Source organism: Loa loa (genome assembly GCF_000183805.2).
Source record: "Loa loa unplaced genomic scaffold supercont3.50, whole genome shotgun sequence".
Lineage (NCBI taxonomy): Eukaryota > Metazoa > Nematoda > Chromadorea > Rhabditida > Onchocercidae > Loa > Loa loa.
In genome coordinates this window covers 84,066-102,643 of record NW_018108230.1, presented here as the reverse complement: position 1 = coordinate 102,643, position 18,578 = coordinate 84,066, and the positions used below count along the sequence as shown (strand labels likewise).

Here is an 18,578-nt window from a genome sequence, read left to right as displayed (position 1 = left end):
AATATCCATCAGTACTACCTATAATATCCATCAGTACTACCTATAATATCCATCAGTACTACCTATAATATCCATCAGTACTACCTATAATATCCATCAGTACTACCTATAATATCCATCAGTACTACCTATAATATCCATCAGTACTACCTATAATATCCATCAGTACTACCTATAATATCCATCAGTACTACCTATAATATCCATCAGTACTACCCGTTCATGTTTTTATACCATCCGCCTTTTCACTTCTGCTAAATATGGAGGTTAAAGAAAGAAGAATTGAGATAAATAAAAGTCTTAGGAAGTAAGAAGGCTGTAGTACCTAAATACAAATAACCTGTAATTATATTGCCATCTGTTCCACTCGTAAAATAATTGCGTAGTAGATGAACAAAAGAGTCGACAGGATATCCCGCTGAGCGCGCCTCTATACTAAATTGTGTTTTTCTTTTTTTTTTTTGCTGCATCAGAGATGGCACTTTTTGTGGTCACTACCTGTACCTGTAGGTAATACTAAATTTGTATATTTCTAGTAATACTGTATTTAAAAAATTGTTATTAGCTCCATTTCGTTTCTTCCATTAATTTCATTTTATAAGTGTGCACTCTTATCTCTTAGAAAAAGCCAAACAGTTTAATCATTTGCCTGGATTAGGTCGACAAAATAACCACTCATAATGTTAAAAATCAATTGCTGTTCCTTCGGGATTAATAAATCAATTCGAATTAAAGGATTATAAATTTCCATTTCAAATTTCTCTATGATGAACTAAAGCTGTGGTAGTCGAGGTTCAATCAGATTAGGAAATTCAAACTCGGTACTTTATAAAAATTTGTCTAAAGAGACAATTCCGAACTTTATTAACTGAAATCCAATCCAAATGGCCATAATGTCTTGAAAACTATAAAATCTGAATTTTGAAGGATTTTTCTTGAACATTTTATGATAAAGTTGTTCACAAATAATGTCAGTATTGTTTGCATAAATTTCTTTCCATTCCTATGTAAATCTGAAAAGCGGTACTGACACATTAAACCCAACAGAAAATGGTATCTGTAATCCGACAGTGACATTTCTAGGTATTACTCATCAATTTTTTCATGAAACCTTTTTTTCCAAGAAATCAGAGTTTCAATTCCTTATTTCGATTGCAACCTGAAATTTGTAAGTATTTCATAGATCCGCGACTGCTCATGCCTAATGTAATATGCATTAATGTAGTATGAAATAATGTGAATGGTCAAATGTATCACACTAAAAGTCTCTCTTGACCAGTTAACATTTGACATGTTCATTGTTTGTCTCCCCATGAGATGCACTGCACCAAATGGGATTAATTGAAGAAATTAGTCCCTGTCCCATCTTATCCTACCTATCTTATCTTGGCCAATAGCAGTTACAGAACATTTTGCTCTATAGTTACTACAACCGCAAATAATAATAATCTATGACTTCCTTCGGGAATCTCGCAAAAAAATCAGGCATTGTTCAGGATTTCTATACATTAATTACCTCGGCATTTGTTAATTGCCACTTCTGCATAAACTATCTACTTTTTTGGTATCATTTCCGCTTATTTGCAACAACTAAAATTCGAATATTTCAAAACACCATTGTCAATAAAACGTGTTTCAGAAGTTGAATGCTTTCTTATATGAATCTTCTTTTTTTTCTCTCTCTCTCTCTCTCTCAAACCTTATTATCGCAATCTTGGCAAACTTTCTTCATTCCACAACAACAGGCTCATTTGTCTATTTTAAGTGTTATCACAAAGTTCCCATCCACTAAAAGGTATGCGTATTGGAATATTCAAAATGTGGAAAACCTTTCAACTATTAAATCCTAATATAATCCACAGTACATTAATTTTAACTTCCATATTTCAATTTAATCATTGCACTCATTACATTTTTATACCAATATTTCAGTGTTATTTAGTCTGCACTAATCAATCTTGCAGTTCCCGCTTTTGCCTTATCAAAAAAAAATAATAGCAACAAATCAGATTGCATAGGGCTGGCCGATTTGTCTATTCGTTCTCAGTTATACGTTTTTTGGTCCAATGTCGATTAGTAGAAAGGATGTCATCATTTTTCACCGAAAGCTTCATCTCTTAAAGATAGAGGGACGGAAAAAAGTTCAAATTACACCTCTCTAAAAACATATTAAAATGATATCAACCTTTGATGAAGAGAGCACCACAACAATAATGTAATGATTATTTGATTCCATTTTAATTTAAAATTTATTTTTTCAATCCGGTGATTTTGAATATTTTTTTGTTGTTGCATGTTGAACAAATGCTAGGGATGATCGTAATTGAAATTTCATTTCAGTGCTCTCTCAGAGTATGATGATGAGTGTGGAAGTGCTACACAGGAATGAGACAGTTGGTGCTGGTAACAAATGCGCTTAACTGAGTCTAAAAGGCATTTTAACCAATTATTCTGACAGGTCGAGGAAAATTTTGATTGATGATTCACATAAAATTTGGCATTTCCCGCAAAATTTCATCCTCGGGAATCTAACTCTCAGCCGCCAACATTACCCAAACAAAATCATTGTTTCACTCCGCTCATCATTACACTGCCGTTAAAGCCTCCTCAAATGCTGTCATTAATTTTAAAAAAAACTCATAACTACACAATCTGATTCCTGATGACTTGAAATATCTGATCTCAGATTAAATCCATGTGATTTTGAGAAGCATTTTGTGTTAACCAAATGAAAAATTAATTACATCAATCAATCAATCAACTAAAATAATATCGATATCTAGCATTAAGAAGGAATAGCTAATAGGGCGGAATTGCTTCCTAATTATGGGAAAAAAAAGTGCCAACAGAGAAAAATGATGAAACTAAACCGAAATCCTCGAAAAATTCTATTGTGATCAGTAAAGCATTATTAAAGCTGAAGCCTTCATGTGAATAAAAGCTTTTCAAATATTAAAATTATTACAATTAATTTAGCAAAAAAAAAAAGAAACAAACGAGGAACTTAAAGTAAACAGTGCAACAATTATACCAACGAAACTTTTTGATGAGCGTTGTGAAAGAAAAAGTTCGGAATAAAAAGCGAAACCATAACTGAGCGTCACGATGAAATACTCTATTTAAAATAAGTGATGTTAAAATTACCCTTGAAATTACTACGCTGACAAGGTTGAATTTCAAAAGATTTTAGAGTAAAATGTTAAAGCAATTATGAAATGAACCGAATGGGTTCGTTTCTTCCTCAGTTACCAGTCTAAAAATTCATTAAAATGCACCAACCTTTTTTGCTTATCGGTTTCAGAGCCATTTTGTCTAATTTAATAGGCATTTTTTTAAGATTATCATCGAATAAGCTAAGAATATCCATTAGGTAAGCATCTTTTCGTGATGCAACACTCTCGTCAAACTGGGTCACTTAACAGCATAAGTAAACGATCAACGATAGGATTTTATCTGCTCGGTACTTACTATAACATTTCTGAGTGAATCTGAAAAAATGAAATTTCAAATTAGATGGAACAATCTTCCACATAACAATTTGTCAACATCCAATGGTAATAATTTACGCGGTATTTGTACAACAAAGGAAAGATGGGGTGGTAAATGGAGAGTGACCGGATAAATGGATAGCAAATGGACAATGATAAATGAACAGTAAATGGACAGGAACAAGTATCGGCTTGTTTTTCTTGACCATTTTGGATTATTTAATCATTTAATAGAAAATGCATGCGCAAATGATAGCAAACATCATTTAATCTTCACCTCGCGCCCTAGTTGTTTCGATTTATGTTCTTGAAGTCACTTTTATCAAGTTTCTAATTAAGCACAACAGGTATTTAAACACGTACTACATATATATAAGATCTACGTTTAGTTGATAAGTGATTAACCATAATCAGTTAACGTTGTAAACTTCTTCCGGAACGTTCCAATGAAGGATGATTGGATGATAATGCTTATCCTAGCTTTCTCGTTCTTACTTCACCTCTTGACTAATATTCGTTAATTAATTCAATAGGCTACTGCCATCTGATAATACTTTATTACTTCATTATTTAATTAGCAGAAGGTGGAAATAACATTAAATGCATGTATTCATAAATTTCGATTTCAAATTCAAAGTAGAGAATGAAAATGACATGGATTGATTCACTAGCAGTAGGACATTGACAGAGATGCAGTGTTCATAATAATCAATTTCTTTCCAAGAAATCTCGATATAACCTTTCGGTATGGCTACATTTATTGTATATATACATATAAATAATACAAAAGATGAAAGGGACGGATGTTAGGAGAATTAATAGCGATGTCATCATTAATTTACTATTAGCAGAGGCAGTTCATAAATCTAAATGACGACTGGATCCCTCGGGGTAATAAATCAAAATGATAGAGTGGGGTAAGGAAGGGCGGGTTCGGTCTAAGGCTCACTCCTTCATCGACGTTGAAGTATTTGTGAAGAGATATGACAATACAATACATAGCGCGGATGAATGCAGGAAGAAGGTGGCCCTTTGCGCTGGGCAGTGAGATGGGCGTCTTCGTCCCTGAAATCTTAGCTCTCTTTCCCTCTCTTTATTTTCTTCACTCCTTTCTTAACATTGAGGGGGATGACTACGATGACAATGTTGATAATAATAATGATGATAATTACGATGAGGAAATGGAGTAGGGAGATGATGATTATGATGATGAGGAGGTTAAGGAGGAAAATGATGGGGGGAAGGAGAAGGATAATGATGCTAATAATAAGAAGAAACCGAAGGAAAATAGATGATGGTAATCATGAGAAGGAAAGAAAATAATGGGATGATGATAATGATGAGTATAGTGATGATAATGATGATGATTAAGATAATAAAAAGGGAGATAGTGATAACAATAAGTGCCAGTACTAGACGAGATTCTAAGGAGACTCTCATATCATTTACCTCCTCTTTTTTACCTTTAAACTTATGGTGATATAAAATGAGATTAGAGTGGACAGGCAAATCCTGATAATGATGCGCAAAGAACCGAAGGAGAAACGAAGGTATCTGGTCAGGAAGAGGTGTCATTCACTGCTATCATCCATGTATTGTTCTTTCTTTCGTTCCTTAAATTCAATATTTTTTCTAACTTGATATCAGAGGGTGACATTCATCAATCACGAAAGAAATTGAATCTTCATCATTACAAAAACAAATTCCGATATGTCAGAATATCCATGGAGCAAAGAAGCACATGTGTATCCACTACCTACAGTATCAGTGGTTATTGCGGTACTTCATACTGTAAACAGAACTTTCAGTTGTCACTATCATTCTTTCATTCCACAGTTTTTCGGTTTTCAGATCCTCAAATTTGATAACTGCAATTTTGTCCTTTTACGCATTGAAGAGTGCTTAGAAAAGGATATATATCACGAATGGAGAACGGTGGTGTGTCAAGACTGTCATGTGTCATCTGTCATGTGCAATGTGGTGTGATGTGTCAAGACTTTCGTCTGAAATGAAAGTTGTAAAAGTGCTTGGAAGGTTCATTTAAAGTCAAAAATTCTTGTCCTGTGAAATGACCTTTCATAATTATTATTTAAGATGAACTGAAGATGAAATCAGATATGTCTATAGTATCACTTTCCGAAAAATTCCGGAGGTTTTCCTAAAATTTATTAAACGGTATGAAAGGAAGATAGAGGGTCACAATGTGTGGAGTACTGTTTCTTATCTAATGGTGTAAACATCCAAAGATAGAGGAAAATTTACGGGGTGCCTGCCGGTTGCTGGTTGCAAGAAATCAATAGGCTGTATGGTGATGTCGAGTTGAATTGCGAAAACGAAGATTTGTAGTGACAAGATTGACATCACTGATATGTCTTTCCCCACCCCAGAACCCCTTGATATTTCCATTGTCATCATGCCCTTTCCAATACCCCGCTTAGCTGAACCTGAATTTTCACTGTCATTCCCATTTCTCATTGGGAAAGATCAACAGGGTATGTTTTTAACTGATTTGTTACATTACTGCAATAACTTACTATGTAAGATCGTAACACATCGCAACAATTAAAACGTCTAAGACGCCTTCCTTTCATTCTCAAGATCGGCAAATTAGCGGCACATGTCACATCATGCTCGATATATCACGCATGAATTTGTGCTAAATCGAAAATATTTCAGCTCTCAACTGAAGACTAAAAGTATTTTAAGAATTTCTAAAAGTTTTTAAATTTAAAATCTAAGTCTTATATTCTAACTTCCGGATACGATGTTTCTCCAGGTAATTATTTGAACTTCATGTTAATGAGAATCAACAGCATCATGCACACGAATCGTATAAGCAGTAAATTTGCGCACTTCTTACCTCGTTCATATAGAATACAAAAGAATATCTATTAGCACAAGAAACATAAGAGTGCATATTGGGGAAAGATGCTCAAATGGTATTATAAACAAAATGGATGTCGTCAGTTTACTAAGCCGTAAACAGTTTTATACAGTTACGTAACTTCCAATATACTGTTTTTATGGTCCAATGGTATGTAATCGACACCATTATCAATAATAAGTATCACGATATAGCCAACCATGAGGTCTCGTCCTACAGAAGTATTTACGTATTTCGTCATAAACAAATATCAGCCATGCAAATGATACTGGGATCATTGCCCAGGAAAGCCTGCAATAATTTGGTCGAATCATACTTATCCAGATTTTCTGCTTAGTTTTATCTTTTTCGTGCATCAGCTGAATTTATTCAAGCTATAAGCTTACTGGGCATTGGTACTTCACAAATTGGTCACTCCTCTAATAGTTATTTCTAATACAGCAAAGTTTTTTCATTCTGTTTACAACAATGACTGTGTAAGCAGGGATGCTTATTCCAAATTTTCAAGCATGAATGACAATCTTCTAGAAGTAATATACCTGATAGGTGTCAACCCAAATACTTTGTTTACGTAAGGTGTGAAAAGAAGGAATGTGCTGAGCGCTGCAGTAAATATTAAGCCCATATTCAGAATCCAGTTACTGGAATTAAAAAAAATGACTTAGATTTTTGATAAAAATTATTAAATTCCTAAAGCATCAAAAATGAAAACCGAATTCGTATTTAAAGTGAGTTTTTAAACAGTTTCATACAAGTAAATCACTTTGATTTCTTCCAAAGAAAAGTTAGAAATAAAATAGTTCATTCTAACGGGAAGCACATACTCTTGAGAGAAATAATTTATGTCAAAGTAAAATAAACGAAATAAAGAAATTACCTCATTCCTTGCTGTACAATAGAATTGTAACGAGTTTTTGATATTAGCAGGTCGGCCCACTGTACGACAACAATTGCATAAAAAAAAGCACCGTGACAGCAGCGCTCCAGATCTTTCCGTGCCATGTAAGTCTATAAAAAAATACTTAATTAAAGAAAAAAGCTTTTTGACAATCAGTAACTTCTGCACGGTTTTTTATAATTCGACAGTTCGTTCAAAAATCCTTATTTAATGCATAGATACAACAGGACCCATTGCTGTCCGTAACTATCTTCCAGATCGTCCACCATTGGGTCATCCCATTCGTCGCGAACCCAAAGTAATCGATGAATATGAAATCCATTTTCTGCCATTATGATGAAATAAGTCATAAAACCAGCCGCTGCTTGCATAATGCCAATTTGTAGGTATGAAAAATTCATTAATCTGCAAAAATCCGAAAATTTGTTACAATTTCAAGCTAATTTTATTTTAAGTTACAAATAATTTCATTTCACTTCATGAAAATCCGAAGATAACATCTGAACATAACTTTCAAGACCTGGCATTAACAAGCTTGTCAACTCTGGCGTTTCTCGGCGGTCTCTTCATAATATTCGTTTCAGCTTCCTCGTAAGCAATGGATATAGCTGGCCACTGCAAACAAAACACTCAAACATCGAATTTCTTGAAAACTGACCTCAATCATAATGAGCAACAAGACAATATTTTTAGTATTCGAAATTTTTACTGTTTGACCTTCCAAATGCAATGATGGATTTCTCAAGAATCGAATAAAGAAGCTAGAATAATAAGTTAAGGTTACTTGAAGACTAGAGACTATAGTGAATTTTGAATGGAACAAATTTTGAAAATAAATTTTGGAAGAAATATCTAACCAAATCTGTTCCTAAATCGATACACAAAATAGCGACAACACTCATCGGAAGTGGTATACCAAACAGGATGTAAGATAGAAAGGGAGTAATTTCTGGAATATTTGAAGTAAGCGTATAAGCTATCGACTTTTTCAAGTTGTCGAAAATGATTCGACCTTCTTCCACTCCTGTAACAATGGACGCGAAATTATCATCCAACAAGATCATGTCAGCTGCTTCCTTAGAAACATCCGTACCAGCAATTCCCATTGCTATACCTGCAAAATTATATGAATTATTTTTCTTGTTTATATTCTAGTCCTTTTGCTTATATAGCCATCGCATTAATTCAAATTATATTTAGAAAATGTGATGTGAGCAAATAGTCAAAAAATATCATACCAATATCAGCTTTTCGAAGCGCTGGAGCATCATTAACGCCATCTCCAGTGACAGCCACGATATGCCCCGCATTCTGGAAAGCTTCCACGATTTGTAATTTTTGAATTGGAGATGTTCGAGCGAAAACAATCTGTAATATGGGAACGAAGGACTGGTTGACTATTTAGTTTATTCATTTATTAATTATAATTTCTAGCCACTTAACAAATGGGCCGGCAAACAAAGAAATAGATAAAATAAAAATTGGATTCAACTAACTTACAGGTATAAAAAATTATTCTCAAAAATTTGTCATCAAAAGTGTAATTCAACGTACGCATGAGTAGTGCTTTACTATAAAGCCTAAATCTTTATCTGATAATTTCTTGAGCTGTTCGCCATGTACAATCATTGCCTGGCTTCTGTAATTGTTAAGCCATCTTCAAGCAAACCATGAGCTCGGAAGTGAATTCAAAAGTTTCAAATTAGTCTCAAATTAAATTAACCTTAAATTCTGTTAAATCAATATGGTCTCTTTTCTAGACTAATTTGAAATGGCAAATAGTTCAGTGTCAAAAAAGCAATGCTACGTAGAAACGAACTGGTTCCTATTGCCGTTACCCATTATTTTTTCTCGTTTCAGCTTATCATCGTCATTTATTATCTTTAATATCATGCTTCCTTCCTTAATAATGTTGACCTGCCTAGCAATTGCTTCAGCTGTCAACGGATGATCACCAGTTACCATCACTATCTGAAATTGGTGCATAATCACAGAATTTCTGATAAACTGGAACGAAATGCAACATTTGCCAAAGGATCAAGGTTTTAGAACATTTAACATTTAACATTACTACTTTCCAGGGATATAATGTCTAAAGAAGAATTATATTTTTAATAAGGTCAAAGTTGAGTCAAAGAAAGAAGACTGATCGAGCAGTAAACGGCGAGATACTAGATAAACAAGTCAATGAATAAGTTATAATATAAGAGTAGAAGGTAAGGTAAAGAGAAGATTTAAATTGCTTGTAATGTGAAAAATATTTTTGAAATGTATACTTTGATTCCAGCTGATTGACAAAGATCAACGGCATGAGGTACAGCCGGTCGTGGCGGATCGATCATTGAGATGAATCCTAGAAATCGTAAACCTTCCAGAGGGAAATTTAGTGGATCGATGCAAAATACGAAATTTTTTGGATACTTCTCTGGGTCGAGCTCCAAGTCGCAAAATCCCATTACTCGTTCACCTAATCTACCAAGGTACTCGTAAGCCTGTAATAGTGAAGAAACTGCGAAAGACTGTGATACTGTAATAATTTAATTGTCGTTCAACGATTTGGATGGAATTTTTAGCAAACTTTGAGGATTGCAAAGTTTGGAAAAGTTAAACAAAAAAAGTAAAGAAGTTGCAAAGTTTAGTTTAAGAGAAGTTTTACATTTTGAAGAATCTGCAAGTCTTCTTTTATCAAATTCTTCTCTCCGCTATCTTGAAGGTATGTTTTACATCGAGCAATGATTTGTTCTGGCGCCCCTTTCATGACTAAAATGAAACGACCATCAGATTCTTGCTCATGTATCGATACCTTAAAAAGATTGCATTGTTGTATCTTATCAGTACCAGTAAGTCTACTGCTTTATGCAAAAAATGTTTCTACTTTGCAGATAACTCAAAAATTCGGAAAAATTCTAATAATTCTGAATATGCGGCACCTGGAATTTGTTAGTTGAATTGAAGGGAATTTCACAAATTTTAGGATACAGTTTTCGATAGGCTGTCACATTACCACAAGTGTATTCGCAGTATTTCAAGATAGCAACTTCCGATGCATCGCCATTCGCGTCACGTTTCCATAATTTGACTTTCCGGTTCTCATCCTGCCATGGGAATGGGAAGTTGATGGAGAAAGAGGCAATTTAACTTGTTATTCTTCATAATCCACTCTTGGAATTTAAATAAAATGTAGCCTTGAAGAATATGTGCTCGAAGTTTATGTGCTCGAACTGTGAAATATGCAGAAGAGAAGTTCTTTTTTTTTTCACAACAGTGCCACTTAATCTTTGAAACAACTTAAAGTTAATTAAAAATTGGTCTTCATTAAAAAAAAAAGGTTATATTTTACCTCTAGGATAGCTTATTCCTTTCCTAACCATAAGAAATGTCTCAACTTCTTGTTTGCAACATGACTTAGAATGGAATAAACCTTGAATGTAGCATTAGAACACAATGCTGCACATCGCAAGAAAGCATTAAAGACTCCAACGAAGCCATCGAAATTCAATTCTTTTGGATTATTGCTGTCAAGTATGGCTTCATGGAAATTTACTTCATAAATATTACCATTGGACCTATAATTAAACTATTGTACAAAGGAATAGTTAGGAAGAATGTTGTGGAAATAATCTTAGAAAAATCTTTATTTATCGTTGTTAATCAATAATGGTGAGAAGTTAGTAGCACAAACCATGTATGGGTGACAGTCATTCGATTCTGCGTTAATGTACCGGTTTTATCTGAGCAGATAGTAGACGTTGAACCGAGAGTTTCTACTCCTTCTAGTTTCTTCACAAGACAATTCTTTCCTCTCATCTTAATTGCCGTCAAAGTTAAGCAGACCTGAAATTATGAAGCTACATCATAAGACTATACGTTTGCGGTCCACGATTTCCCGGGCAATCATGAAACAGTGGATAGTCAGATTTCTATTCAGAATAAATGATCACTGCAGTTTTGTTAATTAGTACCCGTTCATTTCTTTTTCATTTTAATCACTGAATTCCAATTTCGATTATAAATTAAAATGTACCGTCATAGTAGCGGTGATGCCTTCAGGAACATTAGCCACAATGATACCAATAAGGAAGATCAAGGCTTCCACAAACGTATATCCGTAAATTATACTAACTGAAAATTTTAAGGAGAAAAAATAACTTAAATTTGACTTTTATTATAAAAATTTCTTACTTCTTTTAATCTTTTTGAAGGATTCTTAGAATGAAAGAAAACAGATATACTTATCATTGTAGTTATTATAATTACTTATTATATTATACTTTTATAACTACTTATTATGACTTACTTATTATAAATGCAAGTCAGCTGAAAATGATAAATTGACGAGTCATGGTATTAAATGATCAAATTTTTAGCTTACTTAAAAAAAATGATATGCCGATGGTCGCGGCAACAATGCCAATGATGGTAATGAAGTGGTCAATTTCTCGAGCAATCGGTGTTTTTCCGGAATCAACTCGTGACGTCAGGTAAGCTATTCGTCCCATTATCTAACAAGTTTGTAAAATTATTACTTGCCGCTCGTTTCATACCTATTCATGGTTTCATTAGAATGCTTTTGACCCCGAGGATGAACTCTTGCCTTTCCTAGTAGCTTAGTTTAGTTGAAGCATACATGAAATGATAAGGTTTCTTTGTCAGATACCAAATACAACTCTCAAGTTGTGCTCTACTCTAGCAAGAAACTCTACAAAGATAAGTTCCTGAAGAAATGCATTCCTGAAGCTACTGGAACGGTGCTTGCAGCCTCATTTACTTCCACGTCACGATAAAAGCAGATTTTTTCGTCGTTTAGAATTGTCATAAATACTCTATGATGATTAGTTACAAGCTGAACCGTTCTGTCGCCGGTGAGCACCACGATTCCCTTGCATGTTCCTTCTACAGCACCGGTCCCGAAAAGTACCAGATTACTGGTTTCCAATGGATTCACGTGGGTGCACTCGGGACTACGATTCTGTGGTTCACTTTCGCCAGTTAATGTTGAACAATCTACCTAAAAATATACAGCAAATGAATGTATTGGAATGAATGAAAAATGAACAGAACTTAATATTTGATCAAGTCAGGTTTACAGAGAAGATGTTGATTTCAGGGAAATGCGATGAACCTTGAAACCAGAACTGGTGATAACGCGAACATCTGCTGGAATGCGATCACCAGCCTTTATATGTACAATATCACCTGGTACGATCAATGTAGCATCCATTCTCTTCAGCTGGCCATCTCTCAACACCTAAGTTGTTTATATCAGTAGAATATCAGCTATGAATATTGTCATATCAATAATATTAGCTCTCATATAATTGTACCATGGTAGTAGGAGGTGCCAATCTTGCGAAACTTTCCATGATTTTAGAGCTTTTATATTCTTGATAGTATGCAAAAAATCCGGTGACCACGACAACAATCGCAAGAACGATACCCATATAGAGCTGTAAAGAAATTTATATCACAATCTTCCCACTTATTCCATAAATTTTCCTTGAAAGGCGATGAAATCGATGTATAACTAACATTATCTAGCTTGACATCAGCGCTCTGCCGACTTTCGATGATGTAGCTTGTAACGGATGCAAGCGATCCGAGCCACAAAAGAAAATTAAATCCACCGAATAAACATTTCAGTGCCGCCACAATCTCTGATCTTTTCCTTGGTGGTGTCAACATATTTAAACCATACTCTTTCAGTAACTGGTTCACTTTCTCTTCCGAATGTCCCTGCGGTATTTCTTAAAATTACTTTAAGATCTTATTCTTCAAGTTGCCAACTTATAAAAAATAAATGCGATTTGCTTGCAGCAATGACGAGCTATATTTAAGTGATTTTAAGTGAATTTTAGAGAATTCAGTTGTGAATTCATTAGTTCTCAACCGATGCTTAGTGAGATCTTCCACTTCCTTGTTTCACCTGTTTCATACTAGCCTCTGCTATCAGTTTTCGGTGATTACTGCCAGATGCAGTGGTCACTCTATTTCTTCAACTGATTATACTTCTTCCTAATAAAATCGAAATTTGCACATTGTACAAAATTTTTATTTAGAATGGATAATGTATTTGCACTTTATATTTCAAGCTATTTTATAGTTTCGCATACGAAGCAAAATTTAGTTAAAAAAGTACCTATCAAATTAGCAATTGTTTCACCTGTAAGATAGTGCTTAGTTTTTTGTGTATTAACCACAAATAATAATTTGCAAAAATTGTTACAATATTATTATACACACCGTATTTATATCTGCTTTCAACTCAGCACAAAGTTTGTCGATTGGAATTTGATGCTCTTTCTGAAATTAATTTTATGATCAATGATAGTTAAAAATTGGAAAGTAAAATATGTTTGGATGATTTTTAGCAAATTTTTTATTTGAAAATCATTCAAGCAAATTGATAATAAATTTCAGTTTGCGTTACTATTATTTATTGAGCACATATTAAAACTGCTATGTCATTCACCATTTCAACTTCTTTCTTCATCGATTGTAGTGACACTTTATTTTTTCTTTACCCATTCCGATTCTGGATTCTGCCAAGAAGTAGCACTGCAGTTTCAACAACTGTCATGTTTTTTCTGAAACGGTATTATTTCTAGGGAAGGAAATTCAACTGAAATTTACATATGGCGAAAAATTAGTAAAGTACAATGGAGCGAAATGTTATGTTGTGAGCTCACAGGTTGCGCCACATTTTTATATGTACAAGCTTGAAGTTTTAGTCCGGAATTTTCCAAGAATTCGTTGGAAAGTAGTCATGTGGCCGCTTCGTTTTGCTTCTTCTTAAATCAAGAATTGAGTTAATCGATAGTTTCCTTTTGTATTAAAGTTTGAAATTTAAGATATGTGAAACTTTTGGAAGAACTTTTTCAGTCGATGAATTAATCAATCAGCTTTTCAGATATATGACGGGCCAAAAACTGGCATTTTTATTGATCTGGAGTGCAAATTACATCAATTTATACAAACAAATGATTCAGTTCTTCAAACATGGACTTCTAAAAATCAGACAATAAGATATTTGACGGGTTCGACTGAAAACGAAAGCTGTTTAGTTTTCAAATGGTTTTCCGGCTTTAATTCTCTTCATGAATACAATAATTTTGTACATGGCACTGCATCGTAGTTATGAGAACTTCTATTTAAATCTTCAAATTCTGTAATTAAATTTGAATTATGGGACTTCACAGGATTTTGAATAGACGTATTCTTTATGATATGAAATGTAACTTTTTTACTTCGTGCATGCCAGGGTTTGTTAAGCGCCTACGAAGTCACAACTAATTTTAAGTTTGAAATATGTGTGATAACTCATTATGGTTGTTTACTACCTCTTGATGAGGAATAGTATAGATTGAGTACTGGAGGTACTTATTCTAGGAGATGGCATCTAAACTTGGACATTAAAGATATTGCCACCCTTATATTTAGAATTGCTAATCCAACAATGCCTGTCTGAACTGTTTGATAGATGGAATAATAGTTATGGTAACAATCCTATGGTGCTTCGTTCTTTTCCCACTTGATTTAAACATTACATTTCACGTCACTTTGTTGACAAAGAAAATTTTGAAAAAGTTTATACTTTTATGATCGAAATAAACTCGATCAGTCTTTCGGCATGTCATTAATATTTCCCATTGAATATTTCACTGATATCCTAAAAATGTTTGGTGACAAATCCATTTAGGAACAGAAAGGAAATGAAATATATAAGCTAAAAAGAAACCTATTCATGGTTGTTTTTTCCACTTGTATTTTGAAAATCCTGGAAGTAACCGATAAACTCCTAATGGCGACATTAATGCCATAAGTTGAAATCATGAATAAGAGAAGAATACTTAATATTAAACTTCCTTAAAATACCATCGTTAATTTGTAGCAAAAAATTTAAAAGAATGAACCAGTAAATTAAGGCGGCGAAAGGAGCGGAAATCAGATCAACAAGAAAAGGTATATAGATGAATCGCCACTCATCACATACGGACAAAAATATATATGAGGTAGAAGTCAAGCCAATGGTCCTCGCCAAATTTGCTGTTTGACCGATAGTGGAATATCCAACAAAAGTAATAATGGCCTAAAATTTCAGCTCTTTTCTCCAGACATCAATTCTCATTTGTTTAGTAGCTGCAGTATCATGACTTTCAGCTGTTTAAAATTAGTTTACAAATTAAATTCATGAAAGAATTCAAACATTAAAACAACTGTACCCGTGTTGCAGATACGATCGCAGCACATAAGGCACCATTCCTACCACGACTGATGATACCTGTGAATAGGTAAGCACAGCAAACTAGTATGCTCAGTGTTAATTCTATGAAAAAATGCTGCAAACATAAAATAGAATTTAATTAATCAATCTTTCCAGCAAATATCCCACTTATTTCATTAATTAATGCATGGGTTTTCAATCTCAGTGGCTTAATTTGTTTCGATATCATCTTAGTGGATAAGTCTCGATTTCTTCGAGTGACTTGCGAATTAGGATAATGTCAGTCTGGTATATATTATTCAAAAGTTTATTCTCCAATACTGATACTTTCCAAGCTTATAATTTGTCTTTTGCAGGTCTTATCAATTGGCAACACATTCTGCAACAAATATTTCACCTGCAAACGGTTTGGTGCATATATATCTGTTTTGGACCATCTTATAGCTGCATGCATTGCTACTGCAAATGCGCTTCTTTGTAGAACACACTGCGCATAAACAGCACCAAGAAATGCCCCCAAAAATTGCATAAATATCATGAAAAATCCAACTGCTAAGCGACATTTCCCAACAAATATTACTGACAGCGTTTGCGCTGAAAACTCGAAATAAACATTTTCATTTATTTAAGTTTCACGCTTTGTCAAAAATTTAAAAATAAACCTAGATTTATGAATTAAAGCAAATTTTTGAATTGAATATCGTACTCTTTCTTATCGATCATTGATCCACTCTACTTGCTCAGCTAAAAAAAGGAAATTACCTGGGTTGAAATGTGCGCCACTGAAGCGCCCCAAAATGCACATCAATGTGAATAAAGCAACACCGTCTAACAGTGACACCGCTAGTTGCGTATTAACTATATGCAAATATGGAAAAATGCCTAAAATTTTAGTTGAAACAGGAATTTCTGAGTTGTCTTCGGCAAAGTCAAACATTTTTCTAATATCTTTTCCTCAAAAAATTTGATTATTATTAAGCAATAAAACTTACCCAAAAAAGTAAACAGGAATGAGCCAATAAATTCAGCAATGACAGGTATGAAAAAGTTCGCTGGACTTGGTTCGTATTCATTTCTGAACAAAAGAAATAATGATTGGAATGTTTGGAAAACTTTATACATTTAAGTAAAATATCCCTTAAAAGTTTTCATCAGCTTCATTGCGGCCAAGTCAATGCCGCTAAAATAAATACTCTTTAAATTGATGGAAATGATATTAAAAATTACTAAAATCAGGGTACCTTGGGCTATGTTCATTCGTATTTTCTCTGTAAAACTCAAAGTATAATCGTTGAATGGTGGGTTGCATAGATTGAAATTATTTTATTGAAGCTCGAATTAGACTTAGGCGTTTCAGAGGACAATAGAAAAGTGAACAGTATAGGAGAATTTCGTAGTATATATTGCAGAAATCCACATAGTAATCACTATGGAAACGAGGTGGACCAGACAGTTTTCACTTTGCACATTATTGCAAATATGATTCTCTTGTCTCATTATCCACGTAAGTATTTATGTAACTAATTTTGTCCCATAAATATTAACACTACAAACAACAGCTGTACGAAATCTGTTCATGAACTAGCATTCCCCAGAAAAAATGTTAACATACGAAACTTTTTCTATGAGAAATGAGTTAGGTATTCTTCAATCTTCCAGTAATTCTGAAAAAAGTTATTAAATTAACTGCTAAATATACCATAATCTGAAAAGGCTTCAGTTACCATTTTGACAAATCTTCAAGTTTTACGTCAAGTCAAATCGAATTAAGTTTAAAAAATTAATATGAAGAGGATGGAAGTGAAAAACATTTGAAGTGCTTTTTTGGTTTCCGCATTACCATTACCATTTCCGCATTTTCCGCATTACCATTTCTTTGAAATGATAATTACTTGGAAGTATTTATTAGTATTGAAAGGAAAGATACACTAATTAAATAATTAATGACGATACCATATCTTATTTATTTCTTTTTATGTTTTACTCTTTCTTTTCTTTTCTTTGCCTTATTTTCTGTATCAATGTATAATCTATTAACAAATATTTCTGTTGAAATTATTTAACATTTGTTGCGGCAAAAGTTGAATTGTTGGGGACCAAAAAAAACGTAGATTTTTTAAAAATTCTTGTGAGTATTCCAAAGATTTCGTCAAATGTGAGCAATCTTTAAAAGAATATTAATTTTAGCGTTTGAAAATAGAAGCCAAGAACGAAATTTCCATCAGCTCATCAAAACAGTTGGGAATAGAAGAAAATTGACAGCAAAAACTATTCCCTCAAATTCAATGAAAAATCTCGTTAGACATTTAGTCAGGAACGCTCGCCACATGAACACATCTAACGATAACGAACTTTTTAAAGTGTAATAACAATATGACAAAGAAAATTTTTTTATCAAAAAAATTCTTTTCTTTAAAATGTCCCAGAACGTGTAATGAGAACAGCGGAGAAAGCTAAATGATTATAGCCAGTATTCCCTTACTACGCTGTATATCACACCAAAAAACCTGGAAAAACAAAGTAAACTTTATGCTTACAAGACTTTTGAATCGTTGTATGTCATTATTTATTGAATTCTTCCGGCACCGGTTCATGTCATCTGGTTCATAGTCCTCATAACTACATTTTACTGTTTTGTACCAATTTTCCTGGTATACAGTAGGGTGTTTATTCATGGATATTTCATAAACATTGTTGAAATAATAATGAAACCTTGGTTTATCCGTTAAATTTAGACTGCTTTTTATTTCGTTAACAGTCGTGATGCATCAGCAGACTGAGAATCAGAAAACTGAAAGAACCCGGTTGTTTATTTGATCTTAAAAAAAATTGCAAAACGAGATCTCTAGAATCACATCAAGTAATGGATTTATTATCCGTAAACATCAATAATCATTAAAAATCACCGTATTTACAGTAAGGTATATCAAGTACATCAAAAACTATCTTACAGTATTACAGAAAAAGTGGATCTTTTTTCTCTCTAATTATGAAACGGGTAAGTAAAATTGATAATCACGTAATTATAAAAATCTTATATATATATATATATATATATATATATATATATATATATATATATATATA

The 18,578-nt window shown here is 33.4% G+C and overlaps 2 protein-coding genes across 2 annotated transcripts; both read right to left on the bottom strand.

Moving 5' to 3' along the window:
* Positions 1 to 6,542: 6,542 nt before the first annotated feature.
* LOAG_17214 (ATPase) lies at positions 6,543 to 13,202 on the bottom strand (the record flags this gene model as incomplete). Its single annotated transcript, XM_020449876.1, has 21 exons — positions 6,543 to 6,663; positions 6,912 to 7,013; positions 7,250 to 7,380; positions 7,501 to 7,675; positions 7,791 to 7,885; positions 8,128 to 8,384; positions 8,509 to 8,638; positions 8,825 to 8,909; positions 9,090 to 9,241; positions 9,547 to 9,762; positions 9,927 to 10,073; positions 10,201 to 10,365; positions 10,692 to 10,836; positions 10,953 to 11,104; positions 11,295 to 11,392; positions 11,643 to 11,772; positions 12,120 to 12,278; positions 12,393 to 12,518; positions 12,595 to 12,717; positions 12,800 to 13,003; positions 13,194 to 13,202. 21 exons carry the CDS (start codon positions 13,200 to 13,202, stop codon positions 6,543 to 6,545), a joined length of 2,922 nt encoding a protein of 973 aa, XP_020306535.1.
* Positions 13,203 to 15,194: 1,992 nt separating this feature from the next.
* On the bottom strand, positions 15,195 to 16,760 carry LOAG_06051 (hypothetical protein). The gene is made up of 6 exons (XM_020447050.1): positions 16,733 to 16,760; positions 16,484 to 16,566; positions 16,254 to 16,373; positions 15,889 to 16,085; positions 15,485 to 15,606; positions 15,195 to 15,356 (listed from the first exon to the last, which is right to left on the bottom strand). The coding sequence occupies exons 3-6, from the start codon at positions 16,294 to 16,296 to the stop codon at positions 15,287 to 15,289; spliced, it is 432 nt and encodes a 143-aa protein (XP_020302679.1). The 5' UTR covers positions 16,297 to 16,373; positions 16,484 to 16,566; positions 16,733 to 16,760; the 3' UTR covers positions 15,195 to 15,286.
* Positions 16,761 to 18,578: the final 1,818 nt, after the last annotated feature.

What these genes read in the sequence shown, in the direction of transcription:
- LOAG_06051 (XM_020447050.1), bottom strand. Translation starts at nt 16,296, where the DNA reads ATGTGCATTTTGGGGCGCTTCAGTGGCGCACATTTCAACCCAG. An exon ending in TGGCGCACATTTCAACCCAG is followed by an intron (nt 16,086 to 16,253) that starts GTAATTTCCTTT and finishes TCGAGTTTTCAG; the next exon opens with CGCAAACGCTGTCAGTAATA. An exon ending in ATGCACCAAACCGTTTGCAG is followed by an intron (nt 15,607 to 15,888) that starts GTGAAATATTTG and finishes TTATGTTTGCAG; the next exon opens with CATTTTTTCATAGAATTAAC.